Source organism: Hemitrygon akajei, chromosome 7 (genome assembly GCF_048418815.1).
Source record: "Hemitrygon akajei chromosome 7, sHemAka1.3, whole genome shotgun sequence".
In the NCBI taxonomy this organism is placed as follows: domain Eukaryota; kingdom Metazoa; phylum Chordata; class Chondrichthyes; order Myliobatiformes; family Dasyatidae; genus Hemitrygon; species Hemitrygon akajei.
Genome location: NC_133130.1, coordinates 94276364 through 94297502, shown reverse-complemented (window position 1 = coordinate 94297502; position 21139 = coordinate 94276364). Strand labels below are relative to the sequence as shown.

The window sequence follows — 21139 nt, the reverse complement described above, 5'->3', positions numbered from 1 at the left end:
GTGGGAAAGTGTGTATGGAACCGGGGGAGATAGCAGAGATACTTAACAAATACTTTGCTTCAGTATTCACTATTGAAAAGGATCTTGGCGATCATAGGGATGACTTACAGTGGATTGAAAAGCTTGAGCATGTAGATATTAAGAAAGAGGATGTTCTGGAGTTTTTGGAAAGCATCAGTTGGATAAGTCACCAGGACTGGATGGGATATACCCCAGGCTACTGTGAGAGGCGAGGGAAGAGATTGCCGAGCCTCTGGCAATGATCTTTGCATCATCAATGAGGACAGGAGAAGTTCCGGAGGATTGGAGGGTTGTTCCCTTATTCAAAAAAGGGAGTAGAGATAGCCCAGGAAATTATAGACCAATGAGCCTTACTTCAGTGGTTGGTAAGTTGATGGAAAAGATCCTGAGAGACAGGATTTATGAACATTTGGAGGGGCATAATATGATTAGGAATAGTCAGCATGGCTTTGTCAAAGGCAGGTCGTGCCTTATGAGCCTGATTGAATTCTTTGAGGACATGACTAAACACATTGATGAAGGTAGAGCAGTAGATGTAGAGTATATGGATTTCAGCATGATAGGTACCCCATGCAAGGCTTATTGATAAAGTAAGGAGGCATGGGATCCTTGGGGAAATTGCTTTGTAGAACCAGAATTGGCTTGCTCACAGAAAGCAAAGAGTGGTTGTAGACGGGTCATGTTCTGCATGGAGGTCGGTGACCATTGGTGTGCCTCAAGGATCTGTTCTGGGACCCCTTCTCTTCGTCATAAAGTTAAAGATGAAACATTCTTTTAAACATTTTAAGCAAGATTAGTGTATTCTTTTTGTTTTGTAGATTTTAGAGTGCAAAAAAGGAAAGGAGCACCATGCAAAAGTTTGGGCACCCCAAGAGATTTGAGCTCTCAGATAACTTTTACCAAAGTCTCAGACCTTAATTAGCTTGTTAGGGCTATGGCTTGTTCACAGTCATCATTAGGAGAGGCCAGGTGATGCAAATTCCAAAGCTTTATCAATACCCTGACTCCTCAAACCGTGTCCCAACAATCAGTAGCCATGGGCCTCTAAGCAGCTGCCTAGCACTCTGAAAATTAAAATAAATGATGCCCACAAAGCAGGAGAAGGCTATAAGATAGCAACGTGTTTTCAGGTAACCGTTTCCTCAGTTTGCAATGTAATTAAGAAATGGCAGTTAACAGGAATGGTGGAGGCCAAGTTGAGGTCTGGAAGACCAAAAAAACTTTCCGAGAGAACTGCTCGTAGGATTGCTAGAAAGGCAAATCAAAACCCCTGTTAAACTGCAAAAGACCTTCAGGAAGATTTAGCAGACTCTGGAGTGGTGGTGCACTGTTCTACTGTGCAGCGACACCTGCAGAAATATGACCTTCATGGAAAAGACATCAGAAGAAAACCTTCCCTGTGTCCTCACTACAAAATTCAGTGTCAGATGTTTGCAAAGGAACATCTAAACAAGCCTGATGCATTTTGCAAACAAGCCATGTAGACTGAAGAAGTTAAAATATAACTTATTGGCAGCAATGAGAAAAGGTATGTTTGGAGGGAAAAGGGTACAGAATTTCATGAAAAGAACACCTCTCCAACTGTTAAGCACGGGGGTGGATCGATCATACTTTGGGGTTGTGTTGCAGCCAGTGGCATGGGGAACATTTCACTGGTAGAGGGAAGAATGAATTCAATTAAATACCAGCAAATTCTGGAAGCAAACATCACACTGTCTGTAAAAAAGCTGAAGATGAAAAGAAGATGGCTTCTACAGCAGAATAATGATCCTAAACACACCTCAAAATCCATAATGGACTACCTCAAGAGGCTCAAGCTGAAGGTTTTGCCATGGCCCTCACAGTCCTCCAACCTAAACATCATCGAAAATCTGTGGATAGACCTCAAAAGAGCAGTGCATGCAAGACTGCCGAAGAATCTCACAGAACTAGAAGACTTTTGCAAGGAAAAATGGGTGAAAATCCCTGAAACAAGAATTGAAAGACTCTTAGCTGGCTACAGAAAGCGTTTACAAGCTGTGATATCTGCCAAAGGGGGTGTTACTAAGTACTGACCATGCAGGGTGCCCAAACTTTTTCTTGGGGCCCTTTTCCTTTTTTGTTGTTTTGAAACTGTAAAAGATGGAAGTAAAAAATTAATCTTGCTTAAAATATTTTTTTTAATGTATCATCTTTAACTTTATGCCTTTTGGAAATCAGCTAATCTTTTGCTCACTTAGCTATTCACAGTAACAGAAATTTTGACCAGGGGTGCCCAAACTTTTGCATGCCACTCTATATAGGACCCTGGTCAGACCTCACTTGGAGTACTGTGCTCAGTTCTGGTCACCTCACTACAGGAAGTATGTGGAAACTATAGAAAGAGCACAGAAGAGATTTACAAGGATGTTGCCTGGATTAGGGAGCATGACATGAGAATAGGTAGAGAGAACTCGGCCTTTTCTCCTCGGAGCGGTGGAGGATGAGAAGTGACTTGATAGAGGTGTACAAGATGATGAGAGGCATCGATTGTGTGGATAGTCAGAGGCTTTTTCTCAGGGCTGAAATTGCTAACATGAGAGGGCACAGTTTTAAGGTGCTTGGAAGTAGGTACAGAAGAGATGTCAGGGGTAAGTTTTTTCTGCAGAGAGTGGTGAGTACATCAAGTGGACTGCCAGCAAAGGCGGTGGAGGCGGATACAATAGGGTCTTTTAAGAGACTCCTGGATAGGTACATGGAGCTCAGAAAAATAGAGGGCTATGGATAACCTTAGGTAATTTCTAAGTAAGTACATGTTCGGCACAGCATTGTGCTGTAGGTTTTCTATGTTTCTAATATGCTTGTGCAGATCCCACCTGTGATTCACAATTGGGATGTAACAATACAGCTATGTGCAGAGCACAGTACACAACGGCAGTAACATAAACTGATTCATGCTGTTTTGTCTTCTTCTTGAGATAAAGGCCAAAATTCCAGTTATCTTTTGTACCTGTCTACTGGCTTTTAGTGATATCAGTATCTGGAACACTAAAACTTACTGCTTTTTCACAGCTTCTGTCTATTAAGAAATACTGTGATCTGTCTTTCTTAGGACAAAAGCCAAAGACCTCATAACTTCCACAGGATTCCTTCTAGCACAGCTTTTCCACTCATTTAATCCAGCACATTATTTAGTCTACATTACAGGGATGGCAAGCATTTTTGAGAACATGTGCCCAAATTGATGATAATCTTCTAAAAATTTTTCTCATATGCCATGATAATTTTGAATAGATGTTATCATTGATAATGAATTAGTAATAGTAATTATGGACTTTTTGAAGGAAAAAGGATGAGACGTGTTGCTTATTTACATGTATTCATTGTTCTCCTTTTAATAAAAGTATAACAGAAACAGATGGAAATAAAATGACATATTTTAGAAAACCTATTCAAAATATCAATCTTTTCAACAGCCAGATTAAAAATATAATCATTTCTGAACAGTATTGTTATTGTAACTGTTTTCTACCCAAATAGTGATGTGTACAACAGATAAGCAATGATTTCAAAACTGTCTGGCTGGCATCAAGCCAGCATGAGATTGTCCTTGTGAAACCATCTCACTGCTCTCAGGTTGTTAAAAAAAACGTTCACTACTTCATTTGGCTGTAAATATAATCATTATGTATCTTTATTATAGGTAGGGTTTAGAGAATTGAGGGGTGGCAGTGCAAAAGTTTTTGCACGTGCTTTATTCAGCATATGTGCTATAAGTTCACCACCGCTACTCTACAACATAGCATACAGCATGTATTATTGTTCCATAAAAGTCAGTTTGCTTCATTTTGCAAGAGGTGCACTTTTATCAGCTGTTGTCTCCCTCTGACCAACTCGTATTTGTCCACATTATCATCCAAAACTCTTGGGTCTGAATGTGTCTTATCCCAATCCATTAGTACACCCAGAAGGTGTAGCAATCTCCATTAGTGGAACTTGGTATCTTTCAGATGAGACATTAAGCCAGGGCTACATTTGCTTCTGGAAACATAAAATGAACCTTACAAATTTCTAAATTTTTAACTGTTGCAGCTGTCTCTAATAGCCAGTGATTTAAAAACAATTGAAATAGATCTGAATGATTAAGTATTATTTCAAAACTGAAAAGTAATAAGTTTTACGAACTTAAGTATATAGAAATTGATTGAAAGTACCAGGTAATTTTTTTAAAAATCACTTACCTTTTTGGTCCAGGCTAACTTAAGGTTGAAAAGCCTGAGGTGATGTGTAGCTTGGTGTGAGATCAGAAGTGAATCAAAAGGTCAAGCGCATCTGAGTCTGGCCGTGGTTCAGTGCTGAGTTCCATGTTAAGATGCAGAAGTGTGGACATCAGGAATCATCTGACCTGTACACTTACAGAGTTTCTCAGTGGAACTACCAGGTAGCCAGAAGCACTATCTAACCCAATATTGATTTAATTGGATTAGTACAAAAGAAATAGAAACAGAAAAATTCTTAAGATGTAGGCGATAGTATCTTTTATTTCCATTATTATCCAAGCTCAACAGGATGGAGTCTGCTCTCAGCTTGGTTCTTGGGAATGAACGTGGGTTAGTGAGAAAGCATTTTAATGACATTGATCACAATTCAGTTATATTAGTAGAAAAGGAACTGAGAAAATCTACAAGTAAAAGTTCTCAACTAGGGAATAGCTACTTGAGGTAGATTCCACAAAACTGGACTGGAAATTTTTACTTCAAGATAAATCAGTACTGGGGCTCCATTGCAGAGAAGTGTGTGTGTATACTGCAGTGTAGTTATGGGCAGTTTGTGTTCCAGGTCCTGTGTGATGCAGTAATGTAGAATGGACAGTGAAGACCTGATCGAGGTCAGAGTGTCTGGAGTTACACTAGGGGCATGTAAATTGGATTCTCCATTAGGGTCCAGGGAGTTTGAGGGGAGTGGGTAAGATTGTGGTGTAAGATTGATAGTTGGGGGCACTGACTGTTGGGGATAGTTGTGAGGGTTGTAAGGTTAGAACGTACTTCTTCTGTCAAGAGGTCCCACTCCAAACTGGCACTGACAAAGCTTAGCTATTCCAGATGTAACGCACACAAAATGCTGGAGAATGTCAACAGGTCAGGCAGCATCTATGGAAAGGAATAAACAATTGATGTTTCAGTCTTTCTTCAGGACTGGAAAGGAAGGGGGAAGACACCAAAATAAAATGGTGAAGGGAGGGGCCCAATTTCAGAAGTGCCCAATGACAGCCATTTACAGGACAACATATTACACCCCCCATTCCAACCACTTGGGTAATTGGTATCTAAAAAGAAAGATAAAGACATGAATATATTTGATTGGTAATTATGTATCTTTTACTCCGAACAGTATTGCATAGTGATCCTTTATTATTGGGATTCTCTGCATACTGAGACTTAATTCACACAATTTGTAAAATAACTATTGAGGATACCTCAAGTGATGTGGAAATGAATAGGCATTTCTTTTAGTCACTCTTGTCTTTAAGCATTTCTCAAATCAGAATGAAGACAAAACTCAGTTGCTGATGTCTTCAAGGAAAGATGAATACTTCAGAAATAAATGAGCACCTGGGATCCAGTTATTTACATCGCAGTTTGCAGAGGATCTTGGCCCAGTGCTATGGTAGATTAGACTTTGTATAGTTATCCAAATGGCAACATTCATTTAAAAAGATATTAGATCACAATTCACTCAGCTCACAGATCCCGCAGGTAACAGAATCTTATGGATTACTTTCTGCTATCAAGAGGAAGACACATTAGTCCAGTAATCACATCACCCAGAACCCAATTCTTACACACAAATTAAATCTACTAACTTCATTTTGTACATTGTTATTATGTTTGTGCCCACTTCCTGTCAATCATGAAATTTGACCAAGGGTGCTTTGGTGTGATGCACTCAAGCACATCTACAGTTTTTTGGCGTCTGTTGTGCACATCATCTACAGGCAGGGCACTTATCCTGTCTTCCTTAGTACCCATTGTACTGAAGCAAATGGTAGCGCCCTAGCCCACTGTTGCCAGTAGCAGCTGTGTGACACCCTCTCCTCCAAGCCAGAGGAAAGAGCATTAATGAGTGTTCAATAGCTGCAAACCTCTTTATATGGTGATGTTGTGATAAGTATGTGGAAAGGTATTAGAATTAAGTAATGACTGATAAAGTCATTATCAGTCTGTTCCTGAACCTGATGGTCCTTGTCTTCCCATAACCTATGGACTCACTTTCAAGAACTCTTCATCTCATGTTCTCTATTTGTTTATTTATTTTTATTAATTATTATTCTCTTCCTTTTTTTGTATTTAATCAGTTTGTTCCACAATGGTTGTTTGTCCTGTTGGGTGCAGGCTTTCATTTATTCTATTGTGTTTCTTGTATTTACTGTGAATGCCCACAAGAAAATGAATCTCAGGGTTGTATATGGTGAAATAATTGTGCTTTGATAATAAATTTACTTTGAATTTTGAACTTTCAATCAGTGATGGGAATGAATTGAATGAAGCAATGGGTGAATGGGAAACAAAATATGCAAATGTATTCACTGGCAACCATACATGTGATTTCATTAAATTTTTTAACATGTATCCAAATATTTGTCCCCATTTTTTGATCTCTGCTATTGCTTCACAACTGATATTGAATGCTTCTTGGACCAATGAGTTTAGATGGCCCTCTCTTTTACTCATATATTTCAAGCAATATTCCCTCTAATTTGTAATAACCAGTATGTGCAAAAATCTTGTGCTGGACAACATTTTGCCCAGTGATAACAACACGTGCATACTGAATTTTATATATAGGGCTATTCATTTTAACAGCTAGCAAAACACTGTCAATAAGAACTTTGATCTCCTCTGGGTTTTAGCGGTTTTGCTCTCGTTCATCTTGACTCTCACAAAACAAATGCAGCAGGCCTATAGCGAGTAATGAAGGATTTTCTCATCAGAGCTTTTGCACACCGTCCATATGTGATTTATTTGCTAAATAATGCTTTTAAAAGTCAAGTTTCCAAATATCATTCCACTTCTTCCCACTTGAAAATTCTCCAGGAACTTTTGCATCATGAAAGTACATATAGGTAACACCATTTCTATATTATACATAAATATTTCTCATAGCCACATGTTCCTTAACTCATGAGCTTTCAGTGTAGCAGTTTCTACTGTTTCATTAAGCCATACTGCTTTAAATAAACTAGCAGTTCTTTGTGCTTCACGCCCTTTGTTTCTTTGGAATTGGACAGAGTGAATCAAGAATTTCTTCAGTAAAAACAGTATAAATTAGCTAGTTCTAAAATCTGCAGTCAAATCATCACAAACTCCACCTTGTCAACACTGTCCACATCAGAAATCGGTACATGAAATGCGTGTACAATTGTGAAATATACTTAACATGGCAATGAGGTAGAGGGTGACAACCTTTTGTGTGCAGTTTAAATTCCTTTGGGCACACATACAGCTTAGAGGGAACTTTGATGGTGTACAGCTTGGAGAAGTATTAGCAGGTATGGGCATTCCTATGTACCTTATATCCTTCTGGGTTTGAGAAGAGCTATTAAACTATGGAGAGTAATTGCAGTAGATATTACCTGGAGGTTCTGCTTTAGTTGGAGTTGTATTCAATGACCTCCATCTCTGTTTTATGATTGTAGTATTAGAGTCAAAGACTTGCAGCATGGAAACGGACCATCTGGCCCAATTCATCGATGCCAAATGAGATAGTCACTTCTGCACACATTTGGTGTATTGCCATCTAAACTTCTCCTATCCATGCACTTATCTAAATGACTTTTAAATGTTGCTGATATGCCAACTTCAACCACTATTTCTGCTGGTTCATTCAAATATACACTGTGAAGAAACTGCTCTGATGCCCTTTTTAAATCTCTTGCCTTTGATCTTAATCCTATGCCCACATGTTTTCAGCACTGCCACTGTGAAAGACACACTATGTGTTTTCACCCTATCAGGTAACCTCCTCAACCTCCTACATTCTATGGAATAAAGTTCTTGTCTGCACAACCTCCCAAACCCAAAGCAACATCATGGTAAATCTTTTCTGCTCTCTTTCTAGTTTAATAAAATTTTTCCCACAAAAGGGTGATGAAAATGGTACATAATTATCCAAGTGCAGACTCACCAAAGTCTTGTAAAACTGCAACTTAATGGTCAGTCTGACTGGCAGTGGCCAATTGGCATCTTCATCAATATTCTATCAAGTACAAACTCCATTTTGCCATCTTCTTTGTACCTTATTATCATAAAATAAAATTGGAAACATTTGTCATTGAAAGCTTACATTGGAGGATTCTGTGCACTTGGAACTCATGCTCATTAGAAATAAAGCTCTGACACTGCCTTTCATGTGTGGAGTTATTAATTGATTGACTCAGAAAACTGCATTGTGACTCCCTTGTAAACAAGAGTACTGAAGAGTATAGAAGCACATTCTACTGTATGTGGACATTTATATTAATAGGCATTGATCTATTTTTGCCTTTTTAATTTTTACTAGAAAATCAGAAGGAGATTTCAGGCCTTCAGCCGGGTGTGCTCCTGGCTGAACCATACTGCTGGAAGAGTTTTGTTTTAAGTCCACCAGTTCTCTACATGAAAACTTTGGCTACAAAATCAACTATCTTGGAACTACCCAGTGGGTATGTAGAAGCCTTGGATCTAAATTCCATTCAAAATTACAAGTTGCAAACCCAAGTACAAAAGTAAGTGATTATTTCTAAGCGAAACATAAAGGAATGGACTGAATGAAGTATCACAACATACAATTAAAGCACAATGCTTTACAGTATCAGTGACCTGGGTTCAATTCCCACCGCTGCCTAGAAGAAGATTGTAAGTTCTCCCCCAGTCCAAAGACATACTGGTTGACAGGTTAATTGGTCATTGTAAATTGTCCCATGATTAGGCTGAGGTTAAAATCAGCAGTTGCTGGGTAGCATGGCTCAAAAGGCTGGAAGGACCTAGTCTGCACTGTATCTCAATAAATTAATTTATTAATGAATTAAATTGGATCAGCAAGTCTGTAGTGATTCTGGGGAAAAGAATTAGTCATTGACTCATCTTGTAAATGTTTGAGAGAGCCAGGGAAGACAATGGAAAATAAGATGGCCATGCAGAGGTTAAGACAAAGCTTCTTTCAACATGTTACCTAGGCTTCCATGTAGTATTGGTACCAGGAAGTGGAGCTATCCGTACTGGTAGAAACACCAAAAAAAATAATATGCATGTAACCAGAGTGAGCAGGAATAATCAATGCGAATACCACTCTCTCTGAAAACGGTCTTTTCCAAAAGCTCCCTTCTGGAGGCACTATAGGACTATTAAAACAAATTCATGCCACCTTAAAAGTTTCTTCCCCAAGCAGTTAATCTAATCAACCACTCTAGCTAGCCTCGCCCACCCCTTTATCTATTACCTCAGTTACTGCATTGCTTGTAAACACTTTTTATGATGCTGTTTACATTGTAAATACATGCTGATATTTATTTATTTATGGATCTTTTATTCCATATCCATAATTTATCCTCTGACTTATTTTTGTATGCAGTAATTATTTATTCTTTATAATTATTGAATATTGCCATTTTTTGTTGCATGTCACGCTAACACATCACAGAAAATTCTTAATATATGTAAATGTATTTGGCAAATAAAGTTGATCATTGATCCTTGATCCTAAACATTAGAGTTTGCTATCACGCAAGTGAAGCTAGCACTTCTACATACAAGAGGCTGAGAACCTATTTCTGCACATGTAAATTGATTCCAGGTCAGTATTTAACTTTAAATCCGGGGTTAAAGGGAGTTTGCAAATCAATGGATTTAAAGAGTGGTTGGAAAAGGCAGGCTTAAGAGGAAGCTGTGATTTTGCAGCATGAGGAACAAGCTCTTGAAGGTTAATAGCCTCCTGTTCTTCTGTTACTTATTCTTTCCTACCCTTCACCATTCTGTTATCTCTCCTCCTCTTCCCCGGACTTATTAAAAACCTGTATTACCACCAGCATTTTCCAGTACTAATCAAAGATCATTGATCTGAAAAGTTAACTCTGTTTATTTCTCCAAAGGTGCAATCTGGCCTACTGAGTATGTGTGTTTGTTTCTTTATTTTTGCACCCATAACTCTGCAACATAATTTTTTGAGTTTATGTCCACTCAAAGTATCAAAATATAATTATGGCTAATAAGAAAATGTTACATCTTCAGAGGTGCCATCTTTCATATGTAATGTTACACTCGCCTGAGCATGATATTTTAATATTGGTTTTTATTGTGCATAGAGTTTAAACAGATAGAGAACAACATGAGATAATTTGTAAAATAAATGTCAAGTTCCAAAAGAAGGTCCATCATACAGTTGTATTGGAGAAATCAAAGCACCTCGGACACAAATCTCGTAAAATTTCTCAGATGTGTTATTTATGTATGTTTTTATGTAGTATGAAGACATTCCCCTTAACTTTTCCTTTAAGTTTATAAAGAATCATTTAGTTTGAATCCTAGAACTGTATACAGGTTGTCGACCACAAATCTTGAATGATGGTACTTATGTGGTGCCAAATCACAGGAGGTTAGGTTAGGATTAAATAAATAAACACCTCTAACCCACTTGATGATTATCTCACCCTTGGATAATAAAGAAGAAAGAAATAATAAACAAAAAGCAAGTGTTAGCACAGTAAATTACTGGAAACTGCTTCATACCTTTGAAAGTTCTGGGACATAAACTTCTGCCGATGACTAACAACTTACACCTTCAAAGGTTCAAAGGTTTATTTTATTATCAAACTATGTACACAGAATACAACTCTGAGGTTTGTCTTCTCCAGATAGCCATAAAGTACAGAAAATCCATGGGTCATTAAGCACCCCCAACACAAAAGAAAAAGAAACAAAGTTTGCAAACCCAAACCCCCTAACCTCTCCCTTGCACAAAAACTAACACTCAGACATGACAGCTAAAACATCAAACCCCTAACCACCAATCTCCTACCACACAAAAAAACAGTAACTATAACATCAAACACCTAACCCCCTTCCTCACCAAAAAGTAAAGTATTTCCACCTGCCAATCGACAACAAGAAAGAAAATACAGAAAAACTGAAGGGACCAATATAAACTACAGTCTACACCACTAGTCTATATGTCTTGGAAATTTGAAAACATCTTCCATCATCATAGAGGAAAGCAACAGCTTGAACTCAGTCCTAGCACACAGCTTTCACCAACTGAGAAGCAGCCTCCCAACCTCTGGCTTGACGCGGACGCCCATGGGGAGTGACTGTGGGTTCCTGCAGTGTTAGAGCTGCCCTACACAGTGACGTGATCTTTTGATGCTTTATAACCTGTGGTGACACTGCATCCTCTGTAGTCAGTGTTCATCTTGGAGTATAACGCCAATATACTGTAAGGTGGTTTCATCCGCATTGTAGACATGCTCAGGACTTAAATTTTCATCAGAAACTAATTTAATAAACTCATCAACAAACTTAGCAGCTGCTTTCTTGTCTGCGGATGATTTTTCACCACACACTGCAGGAATTGTTATGCCCTGTAGCTGCTCGAAATGTTGAAGCCACCCTTCACTAATCACACTCATAATCCAGTCCTAGTTCTTCATGAACTAATTTCACTTGTTCCTTCACCATCTCTCCTGACAGTTCTACACCTTCTCTGATGTGCAGTTTAAACCACTTTATTACTACTTTATCTTGTTGTGAACATCTTCCATCTTTCATTGTTTTCCTTATGCACACCTGTTTTTTTTATTCACTGTCAGCAAAGAACTGGACCAATTTTACTTTTTGTTTCTTTAAATCATAAACTGTGGAAGAACCAATTAAGTGACATAATGTCCTAAATAAGTGAAGGGAATACTGACTATTTTATTAAGTAGCTTTTGTTTGTTAAAAGTTGTTCCAAATAAGCATATGTTTTTCACAGACACACTCCTGTTGAGTTTTTTTTAGAACTTCCACCTTATCTTGTATAGATAGCATATAGTGTTTGCACTTTATACTACGAGAAGCAGTTTTTATTTAATGAAGACATGACTAGGGCTGGATACGCACAGGTTTTAAAAGTAAATGCTGAATAACACAGAGAAACAATTTGCCTTTTTTAAAGACCATGCCAACAGCTGATTCTGTGAATGGCGCCAACAAAACTGTGGCGACAGACAAGCTGGTGTGGCAACATGAGAAACTTGAAATTAGGCTGATGAAAATTATGTCTGAAGCAGCAGTGGAACTGGATTACTGATTGCCAGAATCAAATAGTCGACCTGTACTACTGGAGATGCTTCTCCTATCTTAGAAAGAGCTTCAGCAATTTGCCCAAACTTATAAGTTTTTACACTTTTCCTCAACTTTTCTCATTCAAGTATTTATACAATACCCATTTCAAATTTAATATAATATTTGCTTCCACCCTAGTTAAAGGCCATGGTCATTAAAAACATTTCTCCACATCTTATGCTTTTAAATATATATCTTCTGGTTACTGATCCTTTTAATGGAACCATTTCACCAAATACAGGGGATTCCGGTTAATTGGGACAGACACTATTTGGAATAACTCTTAAAAAACAAAAACTACTCAATAAAATTACCAGGATTCCCTTAATTTATTTGGGACGTTATGTCACTTAATTGTGGCAGGAGACTGTTTGATGCACCATCAATAACTCTCGGAGACGGGAGGCGAACGATAGGCTTTTATTAGCAGCAAACGAGACCACTACATCCTGGAGACTGAGGGAGGAGCAGTGCCTCCAATCGCCTTTATACAGGGGTCTGTGGGAGGAGCCACAGGAGCAGTCAGCAGAGGGGCGTGTCCAGACAGGTATACATAGTTTACCACATTCACCCCCCCCACCCCTTGTTTTAAAAGAAAGTCCCCACGGGGTGAAGTTTCTTACAAGTATATTTACAGGTTAAGTCTATCAGGCGGTCGAGTCTGTCGCTGCGATCTACGTAGCACCGGTGGTGATTGCACTGGTGATGGTGGTTGTGCTGGTTCCGGCCTGACTTGAGGTGCCAGCCCGTTAGGCATCAGTAATCCCTCATGTGTATGCGTGGCGCCCGGTATGGGAGTGTCGTGAGGTGTCTGTGTAGGGCTTGGTGTGCACGGTGTTTTGTGGGTATATACGTCGGTGGGTATGGGGTTCATAGTCACTGTGGAGTGTTCGGGGTAGGGGTCTGGTGCTCCTGCGGGCACCAGGTCGCAGACGGAGACCGTGTCCTCCCGCCCATCAGGTAAGACCACATAGGCATACTGGGGGTTCGCATGAAGTAGGTGAACCCTCTCAACCATCGAGGAGTATTTATTGCTCCTCGCATGTTTCCGGAGCAGCACTGGCCCTGGGGATGTCAGCCAAGCCGGTAGGGTGGTCCCAGTGGCAGACTTCCTGGGAAAAGAAAAGAGTCGCTCATGAGGGGTGGCATGGGTGGACGTGCATAACGGAGCGGATGGAGTGGAGTGCCTCGGGGAGGACCTCCTGCCAGCGAGAGACCGGCAATCCCTTTGACCTAAGGGCTAAGAGTGTGGCCTTCCACACAGTGGCATTCTCCCTCTCCACCTGTCCATTCCCCCGGGGATTATAGCTCGTGGTCCTACTAGTAGCAATACCCCTAGCCAGCAGGTACTGATGCAGCTCGTCACTCATGAACGAGGACCCTCTGTCACTGTGGATATAGCAGGGATATCTGAACAGAATGAAGAGCTGGCGCAGGGCTTTTATGACGGACGTGGCAGTGGTATCGGGGCAGGGGATGGCAAAAGGGAACCGTGAGTACTGGTCGATTATGTTGAGAATGTAAACATTGCAGTTGGTGGAGGGAAGAGGGCCCTTAAAGTCGACACTCAGTCGCTCAAAGGGGCGGGTGGCCTTGATAAGTTGTGCCTTTTCAGGACGGTAGAAGTGCGGTTTGCACTCAGCGCAGACTTGACAGCCCCTGGTCATCATCCTGATGTCCTCAAGGGAGTAAGGCAGGTTTCGGGCTTTCACAAAATGGTAAAGGTGGGTGACCCCGGAGTGGCAAAGATCAGCTTGAAGGGCGTTTAGCCGGTCAAGCTGTGCGCTGGCACACGCTCCCCGTGATAGGGCATCAGGGGGCTCATTGAGCCTTCCAGGCCGGTATAGGATGTCATAGTTGTAGGTGGAGAGTTCTATTTTCCACCTCAAAATTTTATCATTTTTGATTTTGCCCCGCTGTTGGTTGCTGAACATGAACGCAACTGAGTGCTGGTCGGTCAGCAAGGTGAACCTTTTGCCGGCAAGATAGTGCCTCCAGTGCCTAATTGCTTCCACTATGGCCTGGGCTTCTTTCTCCACCATGGAGTGCCGAATTTCAGGGCCCTGAAGGGTACGAGAGAAGAATGCTACCGGCCCTCCTGCCTGATTAAGGGTAGCAGCCAGCACGAAGTTGGAGGCGTCACTCTCTACTTGGAAGGGAATGGTCTCGTCCACTGCATGCATCGTTGCTTTGGCAATGTCCCCTTTAATGCGGCTGAAGGCCGCGTGGGCCTCGGCGGAGAGGGGAAATGCAGTGGACTTGACCAGGGGCGGGTCTTGTCTGCATAGTGAGGGACCCATTGGGCATAATAGGAAAAGAAGCCCAGGCACCGTTTGAGGGCTCTGAGGGTGGTGGGAAGAGGGCGTTCTAACAGGGGGTGCATACGGTCGGGATCAGGGCCAATGACCCCGTTCTCCACGACATACCCAAGGATAGCAAGTCGGGTGGTTCCAAACACACACTTGTCCCTGTTATAGGTGAGGTTAAGAGCTTTGGCCGCTTGGAAAAATTGTTGGAGGTTGGTGTCGTGATGCTGCCAGTCATGACCGCAGATGGTGATGTTATCCAGATATGGGAACGTGGCCTTCAGTTGGCACTGGTCCACCATCCGGTCCATTTCCCTCAGTCTCCAGGATGTAGTGGTCTCGTTTGCTGCTAATAAAATTGATGCACCATCAATAACTCTCGGAGACAGGAGGCGAACGATAGGCTTTTATTAGCAGCAAACGAGACCACTACATCCTGGAGACTGAGGGAGGAGCAGTGCCTCCAATTGCCTTTATACAGGGGTCTGTGGGAGGAGCCACAGGAGCAGTCAGCAGAGGGGCGTGTCCAGACAAGTATACATAGTTTACCACACTGTTGCCTAACAGTTTCTAACTAGCATCAGATGCGTGCACTTGTGCAGCCAGTAGACAATAAACAGGTACATGTGCTTGTATTCAAAAAGCAGTGTTTTTTTGTCACTGATAGTTGGCAAGAAATAAGCAATAAGATAATTCAGAACTGTTTTACTTACTGCAGTATCAAACATTCAGGCTTGGAGATGTCAGGAACGGTTGAGAGTGAAAACAAAATGACTTTACTACTTCAATAAGTTAGGAACTATGAAGAACTTAAAGTATTGATAATCATCTTAAATATTACAATGAAAATAAAGATTTGGAGGATACAATTGTCAATAGCACATGAAGGCAGTCCATTATCTGTACTAGGTGTCTGTGCTGAATTTGTTCATTTACAGTCAATCAAAAGAACATGGTATCATACATTGGGTTAATTCCTTTATTGATAAGTATTGGGAAGTAATACACAGTTTTATAGTACTGTAATGATAGTGTTCTAATTTGTTCTGTACTTCATTTAAATACATAATTGTTACTTGGTTAAACGGTAGTTTGTCTTTTTATACCTTTATATCTATTTCCATGAAATTTCGGCTAATTGCAGCAAACACATAGCTTGGACAAAATGTGCTGGTCCTGATGTATCCCAGTTAACCCAATTGCACTGTCCAGTCAACAGTTTGAACAATTTTATGAAATCTTGCTCTGTCTCAATATTGTGAAAATTTCCAAATTCCAAGTGTTCTGCAAGCAACTGATTATATTGAAACATCTGCTTATAGTAGTTAAACTGTATAGATGCTGGGATCTGGAGCAACAATCATTCTGCTGTGGGAAGTCAGAAGATCAAACAGCATCTGTGGGAGGAAACAAATTGTTGACACTTCAGGTTGAAACCCTTTATCAGTGTTGAGAATGGAGGGGGTATATGGCCATCATAAAGAGAAAAGAAAAAAACCAATAAAAAAAAATAAAATAAAGAGAAAAGAAAGAAGTGGTAAAACAGAGGTTAGGGTGATTGGTGGACAGGGGGAGGTGGGGACACTAGTGAAAGATGACTGGCACATCAAGAGATGATATGATAGAAGCTGCAGACAAAAAAATGGAGGAAGATGGAGCCGCTGAGGTGATGGGATTGGTGCTGGGGAGGGCAAAGGTGGAGACATCTGCTAAAATTGCCTTAACACTTCTGCTGAAATGATACACTTTATGTACTCTGTGGAGTTTACCATGTTTGACATATAAGCGCCTTAATGCTTCTCCATTAGCTGTATGGTGTTTCTCTTCCAGACGCCATGTGTTACGGTTTACTGCCACTGCTCCTCTTGGATACAACATCAACTTCAGTAGTACTGTGCCCTTTACCTTTGGTGATGAAGATTTAGTTCTCTCACATCTTGGTAAGGTATGTAGTAAGAAATAAAAACAACTGCAGGACCGATCAGAATGAAACGCATGACTTATCAATTCATGAGTATTAATGAACTGGCAAACTGAACAGCCCCCCCCCCCATTTGAAGGAAACCTACTCTCATCTTGTCAATGTTTTACAGAATCTTCCAAACCACCAGGTGAATCAGCGTGAAGTTCTACCGAAACACATATCAATATGAAAACCTCATTAAATATTTTCCATCTGTTTACGTTAGAATTAGATGACACACTCTGTTATGAATAGCAGCCATTTATGCTGGAGTGAATGTGAATAGAAGTTATTGTTTGGAATTTCCAGTGCATCTGAAACAGTGCTCATTTGGGTCATTGTCTCATCATAGTCTGACTCTGTTAAATCAATTTTCTATCACAGAGTATTGAGAAAATCATGCAAAATATTGAAAATCTTGAAGGGTGTTCAATGAGCCTCTATAGAAAAAAATACTTTTTCTTTAATTCATAGTCTTATTTTCAGAATCCATTTAAGTGACAGTGACTATAATTGACTATTTTATAAAACAGCAGAGGAGTTTTCATGAAGGAATGTAACTTAAGCACCAACTTTTCAGCAATTAGCATCTCAGTACAGCACAAGAGAATCTCATAAAAAGTCATGGAATAATACTTCCTATTTTAAGTTCGTCCATATTTGAAACATGGATGTGACAGGTATTTATTTCCCATTGCTTGAAAAAGGGAAATGAACCAATTTGATGTATCTTTGGTGAAGGTGCTCCTACAGTTTTGTTGGCCAAGGCTTTCAATATTTAGAGGAAGGGAGTGATGAAATAGCATTGTATTTCAGGATGGTGGATCATTTGAAAACATCAGTGGGCTAAGAGAGAGAGAAGGGCTGGACAGATGGAGAGGGTTAGGGTGAGTGGTGAAAGAGAGGTAGATAGATAAAGTAAAGAAGATAGAGCGGAGGAAGAAGTTAGGAAGATGGAAAGTTGAAGGGGTAGAGAGAAGGGGAAGTTAAGTGAGAGAGAGGAAAGAGGCTGAGGTTCGGAGATGGAGAGTAGAAGTGAAACAGGTGGAGTGAGTGGGAAGATTAAGGGAGGAAGGAAGGCCAAGTAACATGCAGCTGGAATGGTAGAGAGGATGGGGGTAAAAGAAGGAGGGGGGTTAAAAAGAAGGAAGAAAGTTATAAAAAGGGTCAACGAGTCTATGAGAGGAGAAAGAAAATTCAGAATGGAAAGAGGAGAGAGGTTAAGTGATAAGGATAATAAAAGTGAGGAGGTGCAAGAGGAAGGTTGAAGGTGGAAAGGAAGAAAGATGAGGGAGGTAAAGGGTCACAGGGAAGGAAAATGAGGGGATGGAGGAGAGAAAAGGAGCAAAAAAAGAAGAGGTCGTTGGTAGATAAGTTCAAAGTACATTTGATTATCAAAGTATATATACAGTATGTCATCATATACAACCCCGAGATTCATTTTCTTGTGGGCATACTCAACAAATCTATAGTATAGTAACTATAACAGGATCAATGAAAGACTACCCAACTAAGGCATTCAACCAGAACATAGAAGTCAACAAGCTGTGCAAATGCAAAAAGAAGAAACAATAAATAAACAAACAAACAAACAAACAAACAGATAAATAAATAAATAAATAAATAACTATCAAGAACATGAGATGAAGAGTTCTTGAAAGTGAATATATTGTCTGTGGGAACATTTCATTGATGGGGCAAGTGAAGATGAGAGAAGTTATCCTCTTTGGTTCAAGAGCTTGATTTGTTGAGGGGTAGTAATTGTTCCTGAACCTGGTGGTGTGAGTCCTGAGGCTCTTGTACCTTCTTCCTGATGGTAACGGCGAGAAGAGAGCATGTCCTGGGTGGTGGGAGTCCCTAATAATGGATGCTGCTTTCCTGTAACAGTGCTTTGTGCAGATGGGCTCAATGGTTGGGAGGGCTTTACCCATAATGGACTGGGCATTTTGTAAGATTTTCCATTCAGGGGACTTGGTATTTCCATACCAGGTTATGATGCAGCCGGTCAAGTTACTCTCCATTACACATCTATAGAAGTCTGTCAAGGTTTTAAATGTTATGCTGAATCTCTGCAAACTGCTAAGGACATTAAGCACTGCCGTGCCTTCTTCATAATTGCCCTTAAGTGCTGGGCCCAGGAAAGGTCCTCCGAAATAGTAACACCTAGGAATTTAAAGTTGATAACCCTCTCCACCTCTGATCCAACGATGAGATTTGGCTCATGGACCTCCGGTTTCCTTCTCCTAATCAAAATGGTGCTGCTGATCATCTGCAATTTTCTGTGAGCTGCAGGCAATTGTTCCAAATATTTTTTTTTAAATATACCCCTTTGGAATTATGCTGACTGCAATCTGCAGCATGTAACTTCCCTCTATGCAATGGACTTTTAAATCAACTCTATGATCTTCATATTTCATGATCAACTGAAGGATAGCGGTTCAGGCAGGCATGGCACCTTTAAGAGGTGGGGGGAGGGGGAGTGGGCAGGAACTACAAGCCATGATGAACATTGAGGCAAAGGGAATGAGGAGAGATGAACAGGAAGATGAGAGGATTGAAAGGTTTGTAGTATGAAGAAGGGGTTCATTGTATAACCATACAACCATATAACAATTACAGCTCGGAAACAGGCCATCTCGGCCCTTCTAGTCCATGCCGAACGCTTACTCTCACCTAGTCCCACCTACCTGCACTGAGCCCATAGCCCTCCATTCCTTTCCTGTCCATATACCTATCCAATTTTTTTTTAAATGACAAAATCAAACCTGCCTCTACCACTTCTACTGGAAGCTCGTTCCACACAGCTACCACTCTGAGTAAAGAAGTTCCCCCTCGTGTTACCCCTAAACTTTTGCCCCTTAACTCTCAACTCATCTCCCCTTGTTTGAATCTCCCCTACTCTCAATGGAAAAAGCCTATTCACGTCAACTCTATCTATCCCCCTCATTATTTTAAATACCTCTATCAAGTCCCCCCTCAACTTTCTACGCTCCAAAGAATAAAGACCTAATTTGTTCAACCTTTCTCTGTAACTTAGGTGCTGAAACCCAGGTAACATTCTAGTAAATTTCCTCTGTACTCTCTCTACTTTGTTGACATCTTTCCTATAATTCTGTGACCAGAACTGTACACAATACTCCAAATTTGGCCTCACCAATGCCTTGTACAATTTTAACATTACCTCCCAACTCCTATACTCAGTGCTCTGATTTATAAAGGCCAGCATACCAAAAGCTTTCTTCACTACCCTATCCACATGAGATTCCACCTTCAGGGAACTATGCACCATTATTCCTAGATCACTCTGTTCTACTGCATTCCTCAATACCGTACCATTTACCATGTATGTCCTACTTTGATTAGTCCTACCAAAATGTAGCACCTCACACTTATCAGCATTAAACTCCGTCTGCCATCTTTCAGCCCACTCTTCTAACTGACCTAAATCTCTCTGCAAGCTTTGAAAACCTACTTCATTATCCACAATGCCACCTATCTTAGTATCATCTGCATACTTACTAATCCAATTTACCACCCCATCATCCAGATCATTAATGTATATGACAAACAACATTGGATCAGATCAGTACAGATCCCTGAGGCACGCCACTAGTCACCGACCTCCAACCTGACAAATAGTTATCTACCACTTCTCTCTGGCATCTCCCATCCAGCCACTGTTGAATCCATTTTACTACTTCAATATTAATACCTAACGATTGAACCTTCCTAACTAACCTTCCGTGTGGAACCTTGTCAAAGGCCTTACTGAATTCCATATAGACAACATCCACTGTTTTACCCTCATCAACTTTCCTAGTAACCTCTTCAAAAAATTCAATAGGATTTGTCAAACATGACCTTCCACGCACAAATCCATGTTGACTGTTCCTAATCAGACCCTGTCTATCCAGATAATTATATATGCCATCTCTAAGAATACTTTCCATTAATTTACCCACCACTGACATCAAACTTACAGGCCAATAATTGCTAAGTTTACTCTTAGAACCCTTTTTAAATAATGGAACTACATGAGCAATACGCCAATCCTTCGGCACCATCCCCGTTTCTAATGACATTTGAAATATTTCTGTCAGAGCCCCTGCTATTTCTACACTAACTTCTCTCAAGGTCCTAGGGAATATCCTGTCAGGGTCAGGAGATTTATCCACTTTTATATTCTTTAAAAGCACCAATACTTCCTCTTTAATCATCATAGTTTCCATAACTACCCTACTTGTTTCCCTTACCTTACACAATTCAATATCCTTCTCCTTAGTGAATACCAGAGAAAAGAAATTGTTCAAAATCTCCCCCATCTCTTTTGGCTCCGCACATAGCTGTCCACTCTGATTCTCTAGGGGACCACTATCCTTTTGCTATTAATATAACTGTAGAAACCCTTTGAATTTATTTTCACCTTACTTGCCAAAGCAACCTCATATCTTCTTTTAGCTTTTCTAATTTCTTTCTTAAGAATCTTTTTACATTCTTTATATTCCTTGAGCACCTCATTTACTCCATTCTGCCTA

The 21139-nt window shown here is 40.3% G+C and overlaps 1 protein-coding gene across 1 annotated transcript in view; it reads left to right on the top strand.

Moving 5' to 3' along the window:
- adgb (androglobin) overlaps positions 1 to 21139 on the top strand; it is a 219124-nt gene that overhangs the window by 104360 nt on the left and 93625 nt on the right. Inside the window, exons 21-22 of the mRNA XM_073051468.1 lie at positions 8539 to 8680; positions 16472 to 16586. Coding sequence (XP_072907569.1) covers positions 8539 to 8680; positions 16472 to 16586 — 257 coding nt within the window. The remainder of the gene's footprint in view (positions 1 to 8538; positions 8681 to 16471; positions 16587 to 21139) is intronic.